This window comes from Hyperolius riggenbachi, chromosome 5, assembly GCF_040937935.1.
Source record: "Hyperolius riggenbachi isolate aHypRig1 chromosome 5, aHypRig1.pri, whole genome shotgun sequence".
NCBI classification, from domain to species: Eukaryota; Metazoa; Chordata; class Amphibia; order Anura; family Hyperoliidae; genus Hyperolius; species Hyperolius riggenbachi.
The window spans coordinates 330408967-330435223 of record NC_090650.1 but is presented as its reverse complement, the minus strand read 5'-3'; the positions used below and the strand labels follow the sequence as shown (position 1 = coordinate 330435223).

Sequence of the window (26257 nt, the reverse complement as noted above, 5' to 3'; positions counted from 1 at the left end):
ATCAGACACCGTGATGGGGTGGCGGCGGTTAGATTTTTCCTAGAGAAGACGAACAAGTATATGGGCTACATTGATTTTATTTGTGAATGCCTTTTGTTTGTACTATCTCACAATGTATTTGTTTACGACGGCAGATGGTATTGGCAGCTGTAGGGCAGCGCTATGGGGACATCGGTGTCGTGCACGTATGCCAATTTGTTTCTGGCATGGTGAGAGCACCAATACGTGTATGGCCCTGGTGTCCCCCATGGCGGTTGCCTCAGGAGATGGTCCAGATTTGTTGATTATGTCCTGGTGGTCTGGTCCGGGACTAGAGATGATTTAGAGGAATTCTTCAACTATCTAAATGATGGGAAGAATAACATGAAATTTACTTATGAGTTCAGTCATGACCAGGTGACTTACCTGGACCTTGTTCTGAAAATTCAGGAAGGAAAATTAATCTCGGAGGGCTATAAGAAACCAATATCTGGCAACTCCCTCCTACATCGTAACAGCTACCATCCAGACCACGTTTTTAGGTCCCTGCCGTATGGCCAATTTCTTAGATTGAGGAGAAATAACACAAGATATGATGATTTTCTAGACCAAGCCGAAGAGTTAACAGCAGTTTTATTGAAAAGGAGCTACAATCTGAAGGAATAGAGGATCTAGTGAGAAGGAAAAATAAAACAAGGGAGAATCCCAATCAGGGTGAAGAGAGATTAACCTTTTCCTTTCAATACACTCCAATGGCCAAATACATCAAGAAAAGGTATCATGAAAAACTGGAAGACAATCAAGAGAGATCCAATACTAGGAGAAATCTACAAAAAGCCACGTTTGGTTATGTTTAAAAAAGCGCCTACTATAGGCAACAAGGTCACGAGTAGTGAGTTCAAGTCTCCAAGATCAAGTAATTGGCTAGAAAGATATCAACCAAAAGGGAATCGAAAGTGTGGACGCTGTTCGGTATGCCCATTGATGCAACTAGGAAACAATTTGAAAGTAGGCCCTGTAGAAAGCAAATCTAGAACGCTGGACACATGCAAGACAAAGTTTGTCGTGTACATCATTTAGTGCCCATGTTTTAGATTTTATATAGGTATGACCACCAGGAAGCTAAAGGAAAGGATACAGGACCATGTAAGATCCATTTCTTCAGGAAGAGGCAGCCCACGCCTGATAGAACACGTGAGGGGGGGGGGGGGGCATCAAAGTGACCCGAACTGTCTCTTAGGTTCACAGGGCTGGAACAAGTCCCCCTGCCCTCCAGGGGAGGAGACACAGAGAGTCTACTCCTGAGAAAAGAGACCAAGTGAATAGTCAAATCGGATGCCATGGGGGCCTTAGGCCTTTAATGACTATGTGGATATGGCCTGCAGTGTTCTCCCCAGGATTTTTTTCCAGCCGGGTGGCATGGAAAAGTAGCCGGGTGGCGTGCGACGGGGAAGTGCAGGACAAGTGCAACTCTGCTTACAGCATAGGGGGAGGATGAGGAGATGAGCCGATGTACCTGCTAGTGTCGGATGGACTATTTCCAACATGTTTAATCTGATTTTCAATCGATTTTCCGTTTACTTGGACATGTTGGAAATAGTCCATCTGACAGTAAATCTGTCAGAAAATTTAATCGTGTGTACCTAGCATTAGGGAGAAAGTATTTCAGATTATGGTGCTCAGGTTCCTTTAAAGCAGACCAGCACTCAGAACTTTCTCTCTTCTCTAAAAGATAAGCAACAATATAATACATTTTAATGGAAGACATTTCATTGTTACAGCTGATACAAATTCTACAATAAATCTGCACTGTTTCTACTTCCTCCTTTCAAGGAAGCAGACATTGTTAACCTCCTGTGCTTTCAAAATAGTTTATCTGCTATAGCAGTCAGGTGACACAGGGAAAAAAAACTACAAATTGTGATTAGACAAGAGGGGTAATTAGACAGGCCAGGCTCTATAAATACATGCAGGGTACATTTCACTGTTTTCCTTCTATGCAAGAGTTCAGGTCCACTTTGTTCATGCAGAGTGATTGTTGAAGGGGGAGGTGGAGCATTACTGACAGGATGCAAGCTGGGGGGTAGATACAGACACAGCAGGAGAGAAGATTGCTTTTTTTTTTTTAAACTTTACGTTTGGGACTCCGGAGCAGAAAAGAGCTGAGTGCAGAGGAGGCTGCCTTGGAAACACCCTGTCACTCTACATGCCCTGTAATGCTCGATCCTCCCCCGAACTGAACATAAAAGAAAAGCAAACGTCTGAGCTCTGAAGTTATATCACCTCTTCTAGCTGATTAGACCAGCAGCTCCTTATCTGAACGGCATTGTTATCTGCTGTCTGCGGGGATGGTGAATGAAGAAGTCGCTTCTGACTGACTGTCCCTGTTTGCAGAACGAACGCACATGGTCTCTCTCCTCGCATAACTTCTGCAGGCTGCTGAGAAAGATGTGTGGGCGTGCTTGCTTGGCTGCCTCTCTTTCCATTGGCCAGAGAGCTGCCAGCATAAAATAATGCCTGTTTCATTGGAGGGCGGGAGGCAGAGACGGAGCAGAGTTTCCAGCTAGATGCATGGTGCCGCCCCTTACAACCCGCCCAGCCAATCCCTGCTCCACTAGACCAAGACAGCGTGAGGTGACAGGCAGAGAAGCGCTCCTCAGCTCCTGCAGTGTACAGCGTCAGCTCTCCCTATTGTGCGAGAGCTGGACGCTGATTGCTAGCAGGCAATGGAGCGCTCCTGCCTGGGTTTTTTTGCAGCTGGGTGGGTGATTGACAGCTGGGCGGGGTCTGAAACCAGCCGGGCGGCCCGCCCACTTAATTGGCCCTGGGGAGAACACTGGCCTGTTTTTTAGATCCTTAATGAATCGACCTCCATACCAACTGGGACATGTAGATATTGAGCCTAGAACGATGAGTGAGGGTTTTGCTACACATTTTTTTTCTCTATTTTTTTTTCTTCCACCTTTTCTCCATGATAATGTGTGTGCTATCGAGTTTTTTGTCCCATTTATATCTTATTTTTGTTTTTAACAGCTAGGGTCATTTGGAAGTTGATTTGAAGTGAGTAGAGGTTGAGATATTGTTCACTGCAAATGTGTAGGAGGGAGTAGAATAGCAAAAAGTTATTGCCATTTGAATGTAAGGTATACTGTTACGCCCCCCACTTAGTGAATTTTTCCTCCTTTTTGATATGTTTAATTATTTCATTCCACAGCTACTCCGTTCTCTCCTTTCTCTTTTTAGACCCATGAACAAGTAGCCCTTGCAGTGGTTTGTTTTTAAACAAATGTCCCCTTTTTTTCCCCAGAGTTAGGAATTATTTGTAACTGGCTGCAGCAGATGGAGTTTCCACCCATCTGCGTGTATCCAGCCACCGTCACTTGTCCTTCTCCTTCTACGCATCTTGGCTCCATCTAGTGGCTGTTTCTCTTACTACGCGTACATATTTTGGTGTACGGATGAGCAACAACCACAGTGGAACGCTCGAACTTCCGGGAGGTGTACTTTCTGACGCCATCTGCCGGAAGTTGGAGGGCGAGCGACGGGCGGTCGCACGCCGTGATCTATGGGGATTCCCCTTATTTAAACAGGCAGCGCGGACTGATCGGTGTGCGCAGGGCCTCGAAGACGCTCATTTGAGAGAAACGTGCGTCAGGCTACACACCGCTCCCACTTCACCCCACTGATTTCAGGATCGGGTAGGAACTATTTTGCCAAAGCTGGAATTTTAACTTTTGTTATGCAGCCAGTCTTAATAAAACTGTGATTCTAAACAAGGAGCTGCAAGTGCCAATCTGATTTGTCTCCTATTACCCTGAACCTTGTTGCCAATAGCTGATTTCAGAACTACCACTGCTGAATCCATGCATACCTCCACTGTAGAGTAAGGGCCGTTTTCACAGCATGCAAATTTGTGTGCATTTTCTACACACAAATTTGCATAGGAATGTATTTCTATGGGCCTGTTTCCATTGTATCTAGAGTCTGTATGCAGAAAAAATGTGCACAGCAGTGTTGTCAGTTTCTGCATGCCATATGCCATTTTCTGGTTTACTTGTTTTTGAGTTTTTGTTAATGTCAATAGAAATGAAAAACAAAAAAAAATAGTATTTACGCGTGCGAGTTTGCATATTGACGGATGTATACATATGCGTATTTGCATGGGAATTTGCGTCCGAGAAAAAGCATGCAAATTTGCAAGCTTCAAGTGGAAATTATCGAAATGATCCCTAAAGCTCGGTACACACCTTCCATTTTGATTGGCCGATCTCTAAGCAATTTTACCTCTTCCATATAGTATTAGAGTTTACGTACACATTCTGTTCATAGTATTCAAAATCTATTGACCCCCATGGATGGAGGTGGTAAAATTGAAGGCTTTAGAGTGGTAAATGTTGAACTGCATATGAATGCATACCACCTATGGAAGACTTTCCCCTTTAAATCCATCTCAGAGGCAATCCTGACACAGATTTCTAGTTGTATTATGCTGACCACATATTGGCAGTGACATTTCACTGATAACTCTAAACCTGCTGTTGTGTGCAGCCAGCATCCTGTTTACGTTCAGCAACTAACTGGAAGTCTGAAATCCGTTCAGTAAATGTTCTCAGCATATTTGCTTTAGTAATTGCATTCATTTGGATTGCAAACTGTTGGTACAGTCTGCTGGTGTCTGGACAGCGTTAGAGTCCATTCATGTAGCAACACATCTCCTTGTGTATTCTGGCAATACATCACAGCCTCCGTCGCTTCATATGTTGCTGAAGGTGCCTGACTACACACCAACATCCAATACAACAGTTTAGAATTTTGACATGCCACACTGGAACACACTTCAAGCAAATAGAAATGATTGATAAGACATTCATTTTTTTTCCCTGAGTTCATGCAGATGTGTCTGCGGTTTGTATGCAGCTTAGAATTGGGCCAAATAAATTCAGCAGCAACTGTTTGGTGCAATTTCGACTTTAAAAAAGAAAAAAAACTGCAGCAAAATTTGCTTTAACTTTGAAATAAGTGGAACTCCTTGATCACTACTACAGATGAGTATGATTGTATTTTCTAGGATTCTTTACATTTTGACTGCATTATACAAAACAAGGCAGCAGTATATTTGGTGTTAAATGGCAGGCTAGTAGAAAACAGGGCTGTTACTTAACCACGTCAGGACCACCGAAGGTTAAAATTACACTGTACTTGTGGCTGCCTAAGCCTGATGTGGCGTAGTTTTAATGCTGGTGGCTGCCGTGCAAAGGACACAATAGCGTGTCTTGCCTGCACAAAACTCGGCAAAGCTGTCTAAAGACAGCAGAGTTCCAAACATCAGTCAGGAGCAGTTTTCATGGCTCCTGATCACTGTAGGCCATAACTGTAAAGCCTTAACTCTTGAGGACCACAGGCTTACACCCCCTAGTGACCAGGTGATTTTTTTTTTTTTTTTTTGCAATTCAGCACTCTGCAGGTTTAACAGTTTATTACTCGGCCATTCAACTTAGCAGCCAAATTAATTTTAGAGAGACCCTGTATAAAAAAAATCCCCTGGGGGTGCTTACCTCGGGAGGTGGAAGCCTCAGGGTCTCAATGAGGCTTCCCCCATCCCTGTAGCTGCAGGCAATGCAGCGCTGGCTCCCCCAAAGCTTCCCGGAATCCCCCCCATAAGCCTGACAAGGGACTATTTTTTTACCCTCCAGGATCTAGCGCACGTGCAAGTAGCGGCTCTTCATTCGGGCTAAGTGGAAATAGCCGAGCCCTACCGTATCCACTCTACTATGCAGGCGCAAAAGGGCTCGCACCTGCGCAGTAGAGTGGATACGATCGGGTTCGGCTATTTCCGCCTTAACCCGAACGGAGATCCGCTTCTGCGCCTGCGTTGCATCCCGGAAGGTAAATATTTACATCGCCGCACTTCGAGGGGCTTCAGATGGACAACGGAAGAACTGGGGGAGCCTCGTTAGGATCCAGAGGCTTCCCCCTCACAAGGTAAGTACCCCCCCAGGGGACTTTTTTTTTTTTTAGTTACAATATTTCTTTAACGCCTTTTCTTCCCACCAACAGTGGTGGTATTCGATTGCTGCTGCAATTTTATTATAATTTTGTAAAAAACAAAAAATGTCCCCTCCCCCGAGATCTAGTCACCATGATTGCCTCTCTTTGGCATCAGCCTATGAGCGGGATCAGGTTGCGTGCCACCCCTGGGGACAGCTGAGTGACAGAGCTGTCCCCTGTACAGCACTGTGCTAGTTTTTGGACAGCCTGCCAGCTCCGATCACAGCTGGCAGGCTAATCACTGAGCTCGGCTCAGTGTCTCGGCAGGGAACGATCGCGCATGCACGCGCGTGGTTCCCGCTAATCTCCACCTCCAGGATTTGACCCCAATCTGTGTTAAGCGGTCCTGGGGGAGCCACTCTGCGACCGCCCATCGGCATTAGGCAGTCGCAGAGCAGTAAAATATGAGGGTTACCCTATAATACGACCAGGCCGACTGGACAGAAACTTGTAACTTGCATTCCTGGTGTTTAACTCTTTCAGGCAGAGAAAGAGAAAAAGAGCACAGCATAGTTAGACATGTGTAAGTACAGTGCCAACCACATTAATATCTCCTCATGGCAGCACAGTGGTGTAGTGAATAGCGCATTCTCCTTGCAGTGCTTGGTTCCCGGGTCGAATCCCAGCCAGGGCAACATCTGTGTGTGTTTACTCCGGGCACACCAGTTTCCTCCCACATTACAAAAACATGCAGATGGCCTAGACCAGCGGTAGCGAACCTATAGCACACGTGCCGGGCCCGGCACGCGTAGCCTAATCTGCTGGCACGCCACCGCTGCTTATGAACTGGCCGCAGCGTCTACTAGACGCCGCCACACCAGTTCATATCCCGCAGTCTCCCGGGAGGCAGACCAGGGCTACAGCAAGATGGCTGCCGAAGCCCTGTACTGGAGACTATTTGTGTCTCCAGTACAGGGCTTCGGGCGCCATCTTCCCGTAGCCCTGCACTCTGCCTGTCAGCGGCAACGCGGGAGACTGCAGGAGGAACGTCCGGGGGAGATGCGCGCCAGAGCCCAGCCGAGAGAGAAGACTTCTGTCAGGTGAGTAAATTACTTTTTTTTTTTTTTTCAGGTAAAATGCGGCCCACTGTGTTTATGTCCTGTGACATGCTGCCCACTGTGTTTGTTTTCTGGTGAAATGTGGCCCACTGCGTTTTTCTGGTGAAATGTGGCCCACTGCGTTTGTTTTCTGGTGAAATGCTGCCCGCTGCGTTTGTTTTCTGGTGAAATGCTGCCCGCTGCGTTTGTTTTCTGGTGAAATGTGGCCCACTGCGTTTGTTTTCTGGTGAAATGCTGCCCGCTGCATTTGTTTTCTGGTGAAATGTGGCCCACTGCGTTTGTTTTCTGGTGAAATGCTGCCCGCTGCGTTTGTTTTCTGGTGAAATGCTGCCCGCTGCGTTTGTTTTCTAGTGAAATGTGGCCCACTGCATTTGTTTGCTGGTGAAATGCTACCCTCTGCGTTTGTTTTCTAGTGAAATGTGGCCCACTCTGTTTGTTTTCTGGTGAAATGTGACCCACTGCGTTTGTTTGCTGGTGAAATGCTACCCTCTGCGTTTGTTTGCTGGTGAAATGTGGCCCACTGCATTTGTTTTCTGGTGAAATGTGGCCCACTGCGTTTGTTTGCTGGTGAAATGTGGCCCACTGTTTGTTTTCTAGTGAAATGCTGCCCGGCGTTTGTTTTCTGGTGAAATGCTGCCCACTGCGTTTATTTTCTGGTGCAATGTGGCCCACATTGCATTATTTTCTGCTGAAATGTTGCACACATTGCGTTTTTCTGGTGTCTGGGGTAACTTGCTGCATTTATTATTAAGGGCTCATTCACACTACAGAACGTATGCACGAATGCGATTTCATGCATGCACTGCCAACGCACAGTGATCGCACGGAATGCACGTTGTGGTGCGCTAAAGCGTGGACGTCGGCAGCTGTACCCATCGGGGAAACGTATGCGTTGTGCGTTAAAATGTTCCCAGATGCGTTACAACGTAACGCATGGGAACGCACACCTGTAGTGTGAATGGTAACATGGAAGTCTATTGACTTTCATGTTACCATATGAATCTTACATTATGTGCGTTGCGTCAAAACTGACAGTGCAGCAAATAGTGTGAATGAGCCCTTAATGGTCATAGTTGGCTATATTTGCTGCTTTGGGGTTACGGCGGGTATAAATAGCATCATACAGTTTCTGCACACCCATGATGCGAATCCTCGTTTCACCACATCATGGCGGAAAACACTGCTTTCTTATGCCTCGCTGTTACATCATTATGTTAGCTCCGCCCATACAATATCATGGCCACGCCCATTACGCGCCGCGACCCCCCCCAGTGGCACTCTGAGATAAAAAAAGTCGATGTTAGGTCACAGTTTGGGCACTCGGCCTCTGAAAGGTTAGCCATCACTGGCCTAGACTAAAAAATAGACATATGACTGAGGTAGGAATTCGATTGTGAGCTCCCGAGACAGTTGGTGACAAGACTATAAATACTCTGTACACTGCTGCGGAAGATGACTGTGCTATATAGTACTAAATAATGAAATCGTGTCACATCTCCTCGGTATTCCTTTAACCATCCAACACTTGTCTGTTTGGAGCGGAAATGTTGTGCATTTTTCTATGCTCCTTCAAACAGGCCCTTAAAACCCACTTCTTCATGGAAGCCTGCCCCACCTCGCCTCTCTGCCAAGAACCTCTCAATGCAGGCCCCCTCCTATCATGTTACCGATTGTAAGCCTTTGACTTGATTCTTATTGCTTATTACCTGTATTGTACTGCCTGTAACCTTTTATTGTCCAGAGCTGCGTAATATGTTGGCGCTTTATAGATCCAATAAATAATGTTTTAGAATGCCTCTTTATTTGAAACCCAAAGTAGATTTGTTTTGTGACATTTTATAGTTGCTGTATTTTTTTTTTTAATACATTTTAAGAAATATTGCATTTTTTTTATTTTCTGCAGAATGTATGTCAACTGTCTCCTGAAAGTCCTTTACCTCAACTCCCGCTGCCATATATCAATAGCTCCGATACACGTGTGTTCTTTGGCCATGACAGGCGGCCTGCTGAAGGTCAGTGTATAGTAAAGCTGAAAAGGGTTTGCTTCAATCCTTCAATATAACAAAAGATAGCACTGTATTTTATTTGCTATAATATCATATGTACTGCTTTTTCTACATTACTGTGCAAAACTGAGGTCTCAGTAGCTAAAAATGTTATGTTCATAATGATAAAGATATTAAATATGCTGTCTTCAAACATTAGGCAATATGCATATTTTATAATGGTTAGACTTCCTAATGACTGGTCAGGGAATGCACAATCTTAAGGTTTGAATCCATGCACTGATAGTCGCCTGGGTGGCAGTTTGGGGACAGGTGCTGTACAAATGCCACTGTTGCTATGGAGGAGGGAATTGGTGACAATGGAGTGGTTTCTGGCAGGGAGGGCCAGGAGGATAAGTGCGTTTAGCCGGTAGCACCCGGCATTCCACATCTGACAACTCATCAGAGCAGCTGTATATAAACATTCAGTAGAGACTATCCCAACTGGTCACTTCAGGTGAGAACACTTTAGCATGAGAAACAGCCTTTAGTCACACTGGGATTCATTTACTTAGGTGAGCTAGGTATTTTATAGTATGCCTATTAAAGAGAATCTGTACTCTAATATTCTTACAATAAAAAGCATACCATTCTATTCATTATTTTCTCCTGTGCCCCTCTGTGCTGTTTCTGCCACTCTCTGCTGCAATCCTGGCTTGTAATTAACAGTTTTAGGCAGTGTTTACAAACAAACTAACCAGCTTCTAATAGGCTCAGCTAAGCATAGTGTGTGAGTCATTCAGAGTACGCAGGGGGCCTGCAGAGGGTGTGTATCGCTTCTACCAATCACAAGCAGCCCTGCACATTCCACACAATCAAGCTTTAGCCCAACAAACAGGACAGAGGAAAGATACATTGATTTATTACAGAGACAGTGCAGTTAGGAAAGAATGCAGTAAGCCAGAGCAGATTAGAACAGGCATAGGAACTTATAGGATAGAAGAACTAAGGCTGAAAAATTTGTTACAGAGTCTCTTTAAGGCCCATACACACGTCGGATTTTTGCGAACGACCCGTCGTTTGAACGTTCCGTCGTTCGCATGTCAAATCCGGCGTGTGTACAGACTATCGTTCGGGTGATAAGACTGGTTTTCAACGACGGGTCGTTCGCAAAAATCCAACGTGTGTATGGGCCTTTAGGTTCCATAAGTCTTGCACTGTGGAAACATAGATTGGGGCTGTACTATTGACTGGTAGGAGCTACTAGTGGTAGAGTTTGGAGAGACCACATTGTGGCTGGTGATGGAGTTGGGGGCTGCACTGTGACACTTGGTTGATCTCTTGTTCATGCCTTTACTGTCTCCATCAGTAGAACACAAAGCCACTGCTCTCTGAGGGGGAGTCTGGCTTCTTTTGTTCTGTGCTTCACCTGACTGTGCTTCATTCTTTTGAAGATGCCAAAGAGAGTAAAGGTCCGTACACACGCCGGACTTTAGGCAACGACGAGTCCGTCGTTGCCTCCCGCTGGGTGGGCGTGCCAGCGACAGTCCGGCATGTGTACGCTCTGTCGTCAGACTGATACGGCTGTTTCTGAGCGATCCGCCGGGCGGATCGCTCAGAAACAGCTGTATCAGTCTGACGACAGAGCGTACACACGCCGGACTGTCGCTGGCACGCCCACCCAGCGGGAGGCAACGACGGACTCGTCGTTGCCTAAAGTCCGGCGTGTGTACGGACCTTTAGTTGAGCAGCCAGGATAATTAGCAAGCTCTGCATGGGGGAAGCACTTGCCGTTTAGGAGGAGTACTATTATTTGCATGGGGCACTATATTCTCCTTATGCAACATTGTATATGTTGCACTGGTTTCTACAGGGGACCTTCTTCTATAAACCTTACCTTTATGTGTAATGATCAGCAGCAAGACATATATTAATCACTGGTGCTGAGCCTTTTTCAAAAATTGCAGTGTACAAAATTCATGTAAAACTAATTTGCATGAATAGGTAGGCCTAGTATCCAAATTTTGCATCAGGCCTTATAGATCTTTACCTAGGGCACTTATGTATTTAAATCTGTGTGTAGAAAGAATGTAGATATGTGAGTAACCACATCCCATGCTGTTCTAAGTATGCCTTTACACCATTAGCATATGAATGTTACCAATGACATAGTAGCATGTAGAATGCCTGATGACGGAACACTTGCCCATTATTCATTCTCTTGTCCTTTTTAATGCCTACATGTCAAGGATGCAGAGTATTGCTGTTTCTTTTTGTGAATGCTGTAAAATGAATAGCATACCGTGTAGGTGACACATTTTACACCTTGTGAATTAACAGAAAGGGGGAAAAAGTGAAGGCTTACAGGTTTCATTCCTACAGAAGCCCTCTTAGTTTTCTTGTTTGTGTAGAAGTATAAGTTGAATGATTCTAGCTTATTGCTTGCTTGTTTTTTTTTCTGCCAAGTGTACTAATGCAAAATGGACACGGTGTCGCCGCTCCATCCATTTTGCTTATCACACTTGCTCTCCCCTCCTGTCCGGGCCTCTTTCCGCTTCTTCAGTAGTTTCTCTGGTCCAGCTCTTCCATCCCCTTATGCCGCTCGTTTTTGCTGTCAGCAGCATGGAGCTCCGGTCTCTTCAGGACACAGTGCGCAGCCAGGAACGCTATGACGCCATCTAGTGGCGCCTCTCAACGTGCAGCACTGCAGGCGTCCTAGCAATGAGACTGAGCGTTCCTGGCTGCACACTGTGTCCCGACGAGACAGGAGGTGAGAGCACCGTGATAGGCCTCACCTCACTATGCAAAGTAGCATGCGCTCAATCAGGAAAAGGGGGCAGCACAGACCACACAGCTGTCACCACTGTGCCCCCACTGCTCCGTTGTGGCTATGGTGGGGGCACTCAAATCGGGGCCAGTTAGCATGCACTCTGCCACGGAGGGGGGCAGCATGGCATAAAGCCCACACAGCTGTCACCACTGTACCCCCACTGCTCTGTTGGACCTATGGTAAGGAGGGGGGGAGCACTGAGGGGGACCAATTAGCATGCACTCTGGCACAGAGCGGGACATTATGGCACAAAGCCCACACAGCTATCACCACTGTGCCCCACCTTCTCTGTTGTGCCTATGGTGGGGGGTTACACTTAGTTGGGTCAGTAGCTGGAGCAATTCTTATCCTCGGCTTATAGACAGGTCAATCATTTTTCCCAAAAATTTTAGAGAAAAGTTGGGCGTCTGCTTATACTCGGGTCAGCTTATACTCGAGTATATACGATATATCCCAGGGCAAAAACTCTCCACACGTACTGTATGCTTATGGTTAGTATAATGCCATCTTCCATGGCTCTGTACAAAGCATGAAATACCGAATAGACTGGTACATAATACAGAATTGGTAGACAAAATAATTGTCACAGTGATTAATATATTGTCTAACAAAACACTCAACAAATAACAAGAGACAAAAGTGAGAGAACTCTACTTTTCCGAGTATAAAGGAAATCTAAAGCAAAAATAAAAAAAAAAATCAGTTCAACTTACATGCATATGGGACCTCTGACTGGGCAGCTTTGAGGGTGTCGCCACTGCTCGATGGAGTAACTCGGAAGGATGGCGTGGGCACAGGGTGAATTCAGGGGGCAGCAAGAAGCCCCAGGTAAGTTCTATTTACCCGTGGCTTCCTCCAGCCCCTGGCAGCTATGATACGATATGTCCCTCGCCGCAGCTCTGGTGTCCTGGGGCTCCCCTCCACTGCAGATGCTGACTTCACCAGTTTGGCATCTTCTGCGCCTGTGCGCCTCTCGCGATTGTGCTCATGTGGTCTGGAGCATTCACCTGCGCAGAACGCCCTCGGCCGCTGGAGCGCGACCGCAAGCAGCTCACGCAGTTACAGAAGATGCCGACCTGGTGAGGTCGGCATCTGCAGCGGAGGGGACCCCGGGACACCAGAGCTGCGGCGAGGGACAATATCGGCTGCCAGGGGCTGGAGGAAGCCCCGGGTAAGTAGAACTTTTTTTTTTTTCCTTCCTCGGATCTTCCCTTTAAGGTGCAAGGGTTGGAGAATGACTTTTTTTGGGGAGAATTCGAGGAGGGAAGAGGCTTATAAAAATCTTACTTTATATACACGAGTACTGTGGAAGTGTTTTACTTGTCTCGGATTTTGCATTGTTCACGTTTTTGAAATGTAACGGTTTGCTTTAACACTTCCTGAAACCGTTTTTTGGCCTTCTGCGGTTTGACTTTATTGGTGACTTGTGTTTATAACCCAATTTTTTTTTGTGTTCCTTTTTTAGGCGAGAAACAAGCTGCTACCCATGTAAGTCTCGACCAAGAGTATGATGGCGAGTGTTCACAACAATGGAGGGAGCTTGAGGAGCAAGTGGTATCTGTACTTAATAGAGGTGTCCTTCCTCCAAACTTCCAACCAACGCAGTATTGTTTAAGTAGCTATTCAGACAACTCAAAATTCCCGCTGGCTGTTGTACAAGGTAATGTGAAGCTTCAGTTTTGAGAAGCTAGAAAACCTTTCTGGGTTTCTGCATGTATTTTCTTTAAATCTGTGACAGGCCTACTGTTTAGTAGCTTTAAAATGTAGTTCTAAACGAGCTTGTGTAATTTAAAGCAAACCCAAACTCTTGCACAGCACACAATGAAAAGTTTTCATTCCACATATAAATTTCAACATCAGAGTGTAATTGGCCTCATCAGTAGCTGTGAAAGAGTGCACTCTGCCTGTACAAGACTAGGGTTTAAAGAGAATCAGTATTGTTAAAATCGCACAAAAGTAAACATACCAGTGTGTTAGGGGACATCTCCTATTACCCTCTGTCACAATTTCGCCGCTCCCCGCCGCATTAAAAGTAGTCAAAAACAGTTTTAAAAAGTTTGTTTATAAACAAACAAAATGGCCACCAAAACAGGAAGTAGATTGATGTACAATATGTCCACACATAGAAAATACATCCATATACAAGCAGGCTGTATACAGCATTCCTTTTGAATCTCAAAAGATCATTTGTGTGTTTACCTTCTGTCCCCTTCTTCTCTCATGCACTGAACATTACAGGCTTCCTGCAGACAGCTCTGCCTGTGTTTGTAATTCCTCAGTATGTGTCAGCCAGCTACTTTCACAGAGGAGGATTTTTATCCAGCTCTCTTCTATCACTGATAAGATAGCAGAGAAGCTGCTGGCTTATGTAAATAAAACACACACTGGAGTGTGCATAGAGGAACAGACCAGCACGGAAGAGTTGGCAGCCTTCCAGACACAGGCCGACAAGTCTGACAGGGGAAAGATACATTGATTTATTACAGAGACCTTAATAGTACAAAGTGCTGCAGTGAGCCAGAACAGATTAGAATAGGTTTAGGAACTTGTAGCATGGTAGAAAAAACGTTGTAATTTTTGTTACAGAGTCACTTTAACCCTTTCTGTGCTTCGTGCAAAGTTAACCTCCTTTGCGGTAATCTCGAACTGGGGTCGGGGCCTAAATCCACAGCTGAGAGCGGTAATCCCGAACTGTGCTCAGGGTAGGAGTTGGAGTGCGGAGCAATGCACGCAGCAAGCATTTCTACATACCTCCCGAGAAGTATGGAAAAGACCGGCACCATCATCTTTGTATTAAGCTCTTGAGCTTTGAAACGTCGCTACTTTGGACTGCTGTATCTGCCTTATCAATAAAAGAGCTCAATACAAAGCTGATGGTGCCAGTCTTCTCCATACTTCTGCTGCAATAATCCACAGTGTTGCTGGATTGACCGAGGCACATCACATCGAATTCTTAAAGGGGAGTGCTCCACTACTTTTTCTACATACATACCTCCCGAGGGATTCCGAAGTCTGCTGCCATTCTTCTTCCATCCTCTGAGGCTCTGCTTCCTCCTGGTGACATCGCCGGCTGTCGTCATGACGACAACTGGCAGTCTCACTTTAGAGTTGCAGCGCCACCCGGAGGATGTAGGGATACTGCAGCGCTGGAGCTAGGGAAGTGATTGATTGTGGAACTGCTGCAGATCTTCCTGGCAGCATGATTTTTTCCAGGTTTTAGGGTATGAAAAGGTGCAAAAAGATTGCACCACTTTTAGACTCTAAAATCCAGAAAGAATCACAAAGCCAAGGGGGTTAATACAGTTAAATTTTCTGTGTTTTTTTTTTTTTTTAGGACTTTTGGAAATTGTAGTACAGTCACCCCCCCCCCCCCCCCCCCCAAAGGTTATTGTGCTGTGCCTAATCTTTTAGAGCAGTGAGGAAGTTCTGAGTTAAAATACAATTTATAAACTGTGACAAATTGTTCTCTGTAAAAATATATAAATGCCATCTTTCCTAGGGATACTGGTACTGTTCAGCAGTGTTGCAACTCATCCCTTTAATTACTGACACATGAATTATGCAGGTTTTGTGGCTAGGTAGATGCAGTTAAGGCACTGATTATGTCCAAATAGCCCCAGAACCTGTATAACTTAGATGTGTCAGTAATTAAAGGGATGAGTTGGCAACACTGCTGTTCAGTACCAGCACGGTGGTAGTACAGTGGCATAGTGGTTAGCGCTCTCGCCTTGCAGCGCTGGGTCCCAAGTTCGAATACCTGCCAGGTCAACCTCTGCAAGTAGTTTGTATGTTCTCCCTGTGTCTGCATGGGTTTTCTGCAGGCACCCCGGTTTCCTCCCACATCCCCCAAAAAATACAGATAAGTTAATTCCCCAAAATTGGTCCTAGACTACATTAAATAGACATATGACTATGGTAGGGATTAGATTGTGAGCTCCTCCGAGGGACAGTTAGTGACAAGACTATATTCTCTGTACAGCGCTGTGTAAGATGTTGGTGCTATATAACTAATAAAAATAGCCCTGTCCTGTAACGAGGCCATGGGAGAGATGAAGCTACATGACTTCAGTGGGGAAAGTCAATATCTACACTTTACAACCCACATTTGTTTTTATTTGTGATACTGTCTGGCATTTTTTTTTTTTTTTTTGTCTATTAGTAGCTGGATTCTAATGTTGTTTCTTTCTTAACAGAGCCAATAACTGTGGAAGTGTCTTTCAAGAACCCTTTGAAGGTTCCACTTTTGTTGACTGATTTATCTCTCCTGTGGAAGTTTCAGTCCAAAGACTTCAGTGAAACAGATGAAGAACTGAAAGAACCAGTCAGCAATGACAAAGATTTACTTTCAAAGGTTTATATTTGTAATTACTGCATTTTTCCCAGTATGTATACAACACTGACAGTGCATTGAACATTTTATATTACTCATGGTCAGCCTGAAAATGAACCCATCAAATTCTGCCTTGTCAGGATTCGATTGGTCCATTTTTAAGCTGCATAAATTTGCATAATCCTACATCCACTAATAATTAGTTACATCACACTGAACACCACTACATGGGATATAAGATTGAATCCACACTATTGAGGGGAGAACATGTTGGGTGATTACTGCCACATTATTGCAGTCTATTAAAGTTACTGGAGATTTTGGTCATGGAGCCACTTGGGTTAACCTTTTGGTCCAGCACAGGTTTGGCCTTCTAGACATGCATCAAATTAATTAGTGGCCTTGAACTTGAGACACGTTTTTCCATGAGATATAGGGCTTTCTATCATAGGGACTCGCTCACATTCTGAGCAGCTTTTAATGAAATTTGAGATAGAATAGGGCTACCTTGAGTCAGAATTTTTGGGTGCTTCTGAGAAGGAAACAAGTAAATGTTAGAGGAGCTGTCAGCAATACTATCTCGGTAAAAAACACATATAGAAGTAGATAAATACTTGCTCTACTTAACACATGTATTGCACTGTCCATGTTTTGATTTTAGTGATTTTTCTACAGTAAAAAAATAGAAAATCCTTAGCATTTCCCATTTTAAGTGTGGCTATTTTGAAGCCAATCCTGATGTAATTTCCTGCCCTTACTTTCCTATACCTGATTTGCCTGCCCTTCATTATAGAAAGTGCATTGTCTTAGCATAAGATATGTTGTCCAATCAAAGAGGAATAGAGGTGTGAGAGGGGATAACAGGAGGGAAAGAGGCTTCAGCCAATCAGGCTGCATTAGTGAAGTCTGAAGGGAAATGGAGAAGCAAAAAATGACAACCCAGCATGCCCTGCAACTTCCTTTTTGTGTACCAAAGTTTGTGTGTATCAAATAAGTCAGGTAAACTGGGGAATGATCATTTATCAACAAGAAAAGTAATAGTGATTTTAACTTTTGGATTGCCTGATTAGCATCCTTATTACTTGTTTACCCGATAAAAATAAAGAATTGATTTTATGCCCGGCAGTTACACTTTAGGCTTGCTAAAGAACACATGGGAAAATTTCTCAAGTTTAAATAGTTGGTTCTAGAAATGGATGAATTGTTTAATGCATCCAGGATCATATATCTCAGGGAATAGAACCTTTGCACGGCAAAGCTTTCCCACACAGTCTCCATAGGTTCATTAACAGATAATTAAAAAGAAATAGAAATATCTGATAAAATGCCGTTTCTTTTCAAGATTTATCAAACTCCATATTCCCTTTAGTGAGGAAGATGTACGGTAGTGGCTGCTTCACAGAACCAGCATAAAAGGACATCTTTTAGGCCGGTCATCACAACTTCAGCGGCAAGAAAACTTATGCTGGGAATACACGTTACATTTTTTTGCGTTCGATTCTCCGCGCAAACTATTAGCCATTCGATTCTCTGCTCGATTCTCTTATCTTCCGCTCATTTTTCTTCTTTTTTCCATTCACTTCTATGAGAAATCGAGCGGAACAGAATCGAGCGGAGAATCGGACATGTTGGAATTTTATCATCGGCGGCATCTATCGGAACGATTCTCCGCAAAAAATGTACCGCGTATTCCCAACACCTGGAGTGAGAGGGATATGGAGGCTGCCATATTAATTTCCTTGTAAACAATGCACATTGCCTGGCTGTCCTGCTGATCCTCTGCCACTAATACTTTGAAGCTAGGTGCACACATAACATTGCGTGAAAGGCTGTGTTTTATGTCATGTTTTATGGTAACATTGTGTGCGTTTTTACCGTGTTTTTGGTGCGTTTGCGATTTTTCAATGCAGATGCATTTTTGGTGCGTTTGCGCTTTGCTTATACAAAAGCATATGCGTTTTACAATTGTGTTTTATGCAAATTAATAGGAAGACAACAGGAAGCGGAACTGCATCACAAAGCGTATGAACAACGCATACCATTGCATTTCCATTGACTTTCATTATGTGTTTTAATGTGTTTTTGAAGATTATGCAACAAAACCAGCGTTTTTTCCTGCGGCCCATAGACTTCTATTAGCGGCAAAAACGCAGCGTTTTCTGCAACATTAGCGTTGCTGCTATGTGTGCACCTATCCTGAGGCACTGGCTCCGACTGATGGAAGTGCGGGGACCAAGTTCCCAAAGTTGCGTGCAGCGGAGGACGGCGGCGTGGGAGCGATCGGAGCGTATGGGGCTAGAGGAAGCCCCAGGTATCTGTAAATCTTTTTATTTAAAACTAGCTCCTAGTCCCTTTAAACAATACCACTTGCCTGGCTGTCCTGCTCATCCTTCTGGCATTGATGGTGTCTGACTAGATTAGCCACATGCTTGTTTCAGGTGTGTGATTCAGACATCAGAAACAACTGATCTGCATGCTTGTTCAGGGTCTGCGACTAAAAGTATTAGTCTGACTAAATGTATTTGTTGCTGAGGATCAGATCGATTCTCCAATCGATTTTGTGCAGAAGTGATGGGAAAATCGATAAGAAACCTGATCGGACCTGTTGGAAATTATCGATTCGACCTGTTGATCTAATGGGAAATTGCATGGTGTGTACCATGCATAAAAGAGCTGCTGTGGAAGTGTTTGTAAGGTATAAGTATATTATTTGCTTACCCCACTTGGTAAGTAGAATCAAACTCACAAATGACTCTATTCTGCGCTTCCCAGGATGGCTAATCAATCATAAAAGGTCTTGTCTAACTTCCAGTCAAAGGAATGCCTTTGTAGGCTACAAGATGGATACATTGACTCAGCAAATTGACCTCAACCTAGAACAAACACTACCAAACTTATTCTTCAGCCATGTCCAGCATATTTTCCAGAAGTAGTTACTGCCTCTCAGAGGAAACAGTTATTCTACCGTCCATCTGTTCATCTGCATTTAAGGAAAACTTGGATATGGGACTCTGGATGTTAGAATATTCCTCTTACAGTATTAGAAACCACAAGAGACTGGAAGAAACCTTCCAGTTGACTTATTTGGTTTGGCGGTAACAACAATGTGAAACTGTCTCAAAAGCTAGTTAGTTGCATGGTGGCTTTGTTTAAAGAGAACCCGTGTGTGTGTCAGATGAGACACAGAGGCATGTTCCCTGCCTCATGACATGCCTCTGTGTCGCCCCACTGCCGTTCTTTGACTCCCCCCAATATTTGTCACTATCTTGGAGAGTAATGGGAAGAGAGAGATTCCCTGCTCAAACACCCACTAGGGGCGTTCCTGCAGGCTTTCCACATCTGCCATTGCCATTGGGCAGCTCTCTCCCTGCCCCCTGCCGCTCCTCCGCCTCCCTGTACGCTGGGAGAGAAAGATCTCTCTCCTTCCAACGTCATGACCCAAAAGGTCGTGAAAGTGGGGCAGTGCGGGCCTCAAGAGCGGGGGGGATTGCGGCTACCTGATCCGCCCAATCCTACAAATATATTGATGTACTGTCTCCATTCTTAGTTAAGGCACAGTCAAAAAGAGCCTTGGGCTCAAAAAGCCAGAACTACTATGCATTATACTGTGTATGCTAAGAAGCTAACCGGTCAATCTATTGGGTCAGTATGCTTTCTGCTCAAAATCCAAATGTGTTTTATGCTCTCATACTTACCTACCTAGAAAAAGAATATAGACATTAGGCTTACTGGTAACTTGTTTTCCAGTAATCTTCTAGGACAGCATAGGCTTTGTTGTTGTTATGTATTATTATTTGTTGTATTTATCAAGCGCCAACTTATTACGCAGCGCTGGACAATAAATATATACAATGGTACAAAAATAACAGACGTCACAAGGTTATACAACATAGAACAAAGTTATACAATGCAAACGGTACAAGATACATTATCATGCGATTATGGGCTGGTAGGTAGGCCCAGTAATACAGTAATTCAGGCTGTAATTTAGGCAGTCATCATAGGAAAGGAGCAAAGGATCATGTAGGGAAGGGAGGACCCTGCCAGAGGCTTATAATGTTAGGTAGGTAGGTAGATAAATCAGATAGATAGATAACAAATTCCTGAACTGTGTGTTTTAGAATAAGATCACTTACACTGAAAAATCCTTGAAGATTGCTTGTAAAAATTAGCTTGGACTTCTGTCTTTTGGGTTTCTCTTTCCTAATCAAGTAAATTGGTGGCGCTCAGTAGCCCAGTGACACAGCTGAGCTTACATGGACAATGCAAATATTTCTAGATTCAAAATGCCTAGCAAAAATCATTGTAATTACAGTTGGTTAATCCAACTAATTTGATAATGTCTTTGTCTTTCAGGGCAAAAATTTCAGTGATGTCATTGGCACAGAAGAAATCAGTGAATTTTTAATTAACAGTGAAGAAACTAAAATTGTAAGTCTGGTGCTGTAGATTTGTGAATAGTATACAAGGCAAACAAAAGCAGTCTTATGACAGACTTAAATGAGTTTGAAGTTGAACTTCATGTGGTACTTTTATTTTCAACCACTTGTGATTGTTTTTTTTTCCACAGGCCCGGTTAAAATTATTCCCTCTTCAGACTGGGGAGCTGCATATTCTTGGAATTGTGTATAATTTGAGCACTATTCAAAGCACTAGTCTGGATGGAGTTGCTCCTACCAGTAGCGTACCAACAGGTGAGCATATTTATTCATCCTGAAATACTAGATAGACACTGATGTTTTGTCCATTAGCCAAAGCTGTGTGTGAACCCTGCAGCGGGGAAATGGCAACCAAGAACTTGAATTTATGAGCTAGCTTCTGAATCGGTTTTGAAGTGATTTGGCTACAAAGCTACCTAATCACTTCTACATGTTTAATAGGGAAAGTTGACGTACGTTTCACTCACCATTTTGATAGTGAACTTGTGTTCCCTTTAGCAAAGGGGTAGGGATCCTACTGCTCGGCAGCCAGATGTGGCTTTTGTGATGGCTACATCTGGCTGGCAGACAAATCGGTAACAAATCAGTAGGGGTTCATTCACTAAGCTACACTGCTTAAGCAGTGCGGTTTAGTGTGGCAGCGCAAGTAAAATTTTCAAAATAGGCACGCTACTGCTGTACAATGCACTACTAACTTACTCACACTCCCCCCAAAACTAACAGCTGCTTATATTGTCCCACCCTGGATCCTGTCAGGTCCAGTGACTTTGTAGGATGAGATCCCTGCACTTTGGCCCAATAGGCTGTCTGTCACTTGACAGGCAGCCTATTGGGCCAAAGTGCGGGGATCGCATCCTACTGAGTGAATCAACCCCCAAGTCAGCTAGCTATTTGTACAAGCTGTTAGTTGGTATTCCTCCTGTCTGGCTCTCGGGGAAATGGCTGATGTTGCTGAAACCCAAGAGAAGCTGAAGATGTGTCTTGACGCTGCCCGGAGGTTCCACATTATACACATCACCATGGTAACAGGGACGTGAGCCCTCTGCTGCACATGTGCTCTGTCCCAGTTTGAAACATATCATATGGCTCTCACAGAATTACATTTTAAAATGTGGAGTTTATGGCTCTCTCAGCCAAAAAGGTTCCTGACCCCTGCTTTAGCATAAAATTGGTAAAAGAGGCGCCCTGGTGGTTTATAAAAGCATTTGATAACAGTTTAAAAACAAGAAGTTGAGGTGGCTTACCTCAATGACAAAAATCTTTGTATTAACAAAAGATATTAGTAGCACAGGCAACGCGTTTCGCGGGTCTGAGCCCGCTTCCTCAGACCAATAACAGTGCCAAACTAAAAGATAAATTCAGCAAAGGAGCCTCTGAAGGCTCTGAAACGCGTTGCCTGTGCTACTAATAAAATCTTTTGTTAATACAAAGATTTTCGTCATTGAGGTAAACCACCTCAACTTCTTGTCATTTTTAAACGCTGTTATAAACAACCAGGGCGCCTTTTACCAATTTTGTGCATCCCATACCCCCCACACGTCACCAGTTTGAGGAGTGAAGACAGAACACACGTGGTTTTTACGACGGTGGAAACCTGTCTCCTTTCTTTCTCAAGGAGAGCGACCGCATCCAGGTCCCTAGGGACCACCCCGAGTAGAGTCTGGTTCATTGTCTCCACCTGCTTCCTGTGGTCGGTTGCCCCACTGCAACCCACCTTTGTGAGTAGTGTTTCACTTTCTACATTTACTATTGTTTTTGACATACTGCACTATTGGGCTCCCGCTTCTGTCTCCTGTGTCTTTTTCCTAGAGGGTGCCCAGACGCCCACACCCTACTACCTGCTTTAGCATATCACACTTGCCAGCATATGTGACATTCACATACCTTGCAGAGTAACCCTAGAGCCAAATGGTTAAGAGCCCAGTTATCCAGGGCACTTAGACGGTCTTTGATAGTTTTTAGTTAGCACTGCAGTTTCCATCACAGCAGTGAACGGCCTGAAAATGTTTGTCCAATCACAGAATGGACATGAGATTGGAGGTTGACTGCACTATTTTATGTTTGAAAGAGATGGATTTTTATTTTCTAGGGAAATTCATTTCTAATGGAATGTCGGTCAGAGGACGGCAGGACTTAGAAATACAGGGCCCCCGACTAAATGGCACAAAGGAAGAAAAGACCTCCATCCAGTATGGACCTGATCGACGCTTAGATCCAGTAATAGTTCCGCAAATGCCTTTACTGGAGGTAAGTTTAAATGTTAGAGGTGAGATGATCAATGACACAACACCGTAGGAGCACTAAAGAATTTGTTCTACCATCAGGAACCAACTGGAAAGGGCAGTACAGTGTTAAACTCCAAGGGACCAGGAAAAGTGGTGTACTATATCAGAAGTTTACTATATTAGAAATAGTTCTAGAAATAGCCCAGTATGCCCTGGTACATTCACTGCTGCAAAGGACCAACTCTGTCCTCCCATTGGAGGTACAGTACAAGCACTTGCAGATTTGATGGAGTACAAGGTTAAGTAAACCTTAGGGCTGCATAGCCAGGCTGGACAAATTGCTGGTTCAGTATCCAGGGCTCTTCAAAAATTGCAGCCATCACTGAATAGAGGCAGCCACTCACTTTATGTGAGTGGCTCAGATACCTCTGCACGCAGGGCTTAGCACTCTCCTCTCCACTCTCCTTAGTTTTGCCGTGAGTAGGCCAGCTCTGACCTGCACTACCATTAAAAGTAGCCTGTACTGCTCTCCACACGCTACCAGGATTGCAATCGATTACAAGTAGGAATGATGAATGAGATGCAATTTTTTTTTCCAAAATTATGCAAATTTTTATGCGAGTGTATGCAGTTTGATAATGGAGCAATCAAAAGGTTTAAATTGATTGGTACATTTTCAAGCTGCATATATTTGCATAAAAAATTGCATAGATATGCATCAACTCAGAAAAATTTACATATCTGTGATCATCCCTACTAACAAGGGAAGAGATACCCAGGAGTGTGTACAATCCTATGGGAGGACTGTAACTATACTTTTACCGGTGATTGCAAAGGGGAAGTGGTAACACTGCATCCTCTTTTGTTTATGTTCTCATTATTCCTAATTTTCCCCAGGCTGCTTATTTGTACTGTACTGTATATCCAGCACCTGTGCCATTCTTCTTATCTTGCAGATGTTATCAGGTGTCAATTTCCTTGCAACCAGCCTGATGAGATCAGCCGACTATTTGTTTCACACTGACATATGATGCATGCATCGCCCACTTTTTTACTATATTCAGAATCAGCGTCACGTAGGGGTCCAACGTTTGCTATAATAGAAGTTTTATTATATTCGGGTTTACTATACTGTTGCTCCCATAGACTTATTTATTCCTTTTGAATCCATTTTGAGCCAGTGGATTAAAAATAGTACACTACTTTACGGCCTAACTCTGTGAAAAATAAATACTTTATTTTGGAATTTGGAGGAATGGGTGTTTAGATGACAGGTGACACCTTTCCTGATTCAGTCACATCGAATAATTTGAGCTGTGCCGATAAAGTGGGAGGACCTCAGCCCTTGAGGACTGGAGTTTGACATCCCTGGCTTAATTTCACCCACAGCATTTTATAGCACATTAAACTATTCCTGGTCCTTTTCTCAAAAAAAAAAAAAAAAAAAAAGCTCAGAATCCTGGCTAAGACCTCTCTTTTTTTTTTTTTTTTTTCTCCGGGGGAGGTCATATGAAACCCACCCACACTTCACCACAATAGAGTATGAAGGCTCCCTGTGTTATGGGCTTACCAAGTCATAATAGGTAGCTGTCTTTTGAAAATAATGGCTTATACAGAGATCAGTCATTTTAGTTTGACTGATGCTCAACAATCTAATGATTTGCTGTATGTTGATTTTTGGTTTTTAAGTATTTGTGTAACCTTTGGAAAGTGTTGCCAGCTAGAGTGCACTTTGACTGATGCTTACCTTTCTTGTTGCCCATTGCTGCTACCATGGATCTCAGCAGTCACACCACTTTCACAATACTTAGTGCCTACCTGTGAAAGTTAGTGGACTGAACACTCCTATTCATCATAGATATAGAGTTATGTCAAACTTAAGAATGATATGCCTACTCAATCACACCTTTATCCACAAGAAACCCTTTATTTTAGTGCTTTATGGTGATCCCCCATCCCCGTTATAGCTTTTTGACCCAATTACTGTGCTTCCCCTGCGCTGTAGACTTGGCGCATTTAATTTTGTAACAGCCACATGTCAGTAGTGCCTCTGAATCGAGGAGGACACAGCAGTATATAGCCACTGAAGAGTGCAGTCTACACAGACCCGATAGTCAGTGGATCAAACTGGTATTTGCTTCTAGTTTTACTTGCCTGCCCTAGGAGGAAAAAATTGTATTGCCACCAGTACTAGGGGAATCAAAGAAAGAAATAGTTTATTTTGGTGTTCTGATGGCCTCAACAGCGGACATCTTTTAGACAGTTAGGTTTCCTTTACCTATGTCTTCTTAACAAATGGGATCTTTACATTTGACATATACAGTTAGTCTGCTTAAATAAAAACTAGAAATTATCTTATAGCTTGAGATTTTATAACACTAGCACTTTTTTCTCCAAAAGGTGTTCTTCATCAATTTCCCCACTGGACTGCTGTGCGGAGAAATCAGAAAGGCACATGTTGAATTTGTAAATGTGAGCAAGTGTCCACTGACGGGACTTAGAGTTGTGTCCAAGAGGCCAGAGTTCTTTACGTTTGGAAGCAATACCGCAGCACTGACACCACTAAGTCCTGCAGCATCCATGAACTGCAGTGCATACAAGACTGTTGTTACAGACTCTACCTCTGGGTGTTCTGTGCTGACCTCCTCTGTGACCCCTGTAGACTTTGGCTTTGGTAATGGAAAGCAGCCAGAGGTTGTAGAAATTCCACTCACAGACTCTGTCTTAGCTCCTGGTGCATCAGTACAGCTTCCACTCTGGTTGAGGGGGCCTGATCAAGAAGGAGTCCATGAGATAAATTTTTTGTTCTACTATGAAAGCACAGAAAAACGGTCAAAGATGAGGTGGGTTTGCAGACTTTCTAAACAATCGCATACAACCAGTTGTGAAAAATACAATACAAAAGTTGCATTTCTATTGCTGTTTATTTTACATTTTAAAGCTTGCCTTTTGCTTTTAATACCAGCTCAACATAACATAGGCCTAATACTCACAGGCATGTTGTAGGCAACCTTTTAAGACAATTTCTCCAATCTTTTTCCAAATTGGTAAGACAAGTATGCCTAGCTAATGTACATGTGTGCACAGTGGATTTCTGTCCAATCGTTTGTTCCCAGCAAGTGGGTTCCCTGCTCCTGTCTGATGTCAGTTGTTTGTTTGCATGTCCGCATAGAGAGACGTGCATGACCAATCAATATTTAGCATCCTGTATTATGTCCAGTTTATATGTCGGTCACTTTCTTTCAGTTGACAGACAAGTTCCCTTTCCGGTCAACAGCCAATCTGATCATTTTGACCTGACTGTTTATCACTTGGAAGTGGAAGTTGGCTTGTACGTAATCTTCAGGGCTTTAATTCATGCAG

The 26257-nt window shown here is 43.9% G+C and overlaps 1 protein-coding gene across 7 annotated transcripts in view; it reads left to right on the top strand.

Moving 5' to 3' along the window:
- TRAPPC8 (trafficking protein particle complex subunit 8) overlaps positions 1 to 26257 on the top strand; it is a 118058-nt gene that overhangs the window by 60982 nt on the left and 30819 nt on the right. For all 7 annotated transcript variants that reach the window (XM_068237314.1, XM_068237313.1, XM_068237312.1 and 4 more), the window contains 7 exons: positions 8989 to 9097; positions 13366 to 13560; positions 16094 to 16251; positions 20587 to 20661; positions 20801 to 20924; positions 22759 to 22916; positions 25295 to 25737. In XM_068237314.1, the coding sequence (XP_068093415.1) occupies positions 8989 to 9097; positions 13366 to 13560; positions 16094 to 16251; positions 20587 to 20661; positions 20801 to 20924; positions 22759 to 22916; positions 25295 to 25737 (1262 nt within the window). The remainder of the gene's footprint in view (positions 1 to 8988; positions 9098 to 13365; positions 13561 to 16093; positions 16252 to 20586; positions 20662 to 20800; positions 20925 to 22758; positions 22917 to 25294; positions 25738 to 26257) is intronic.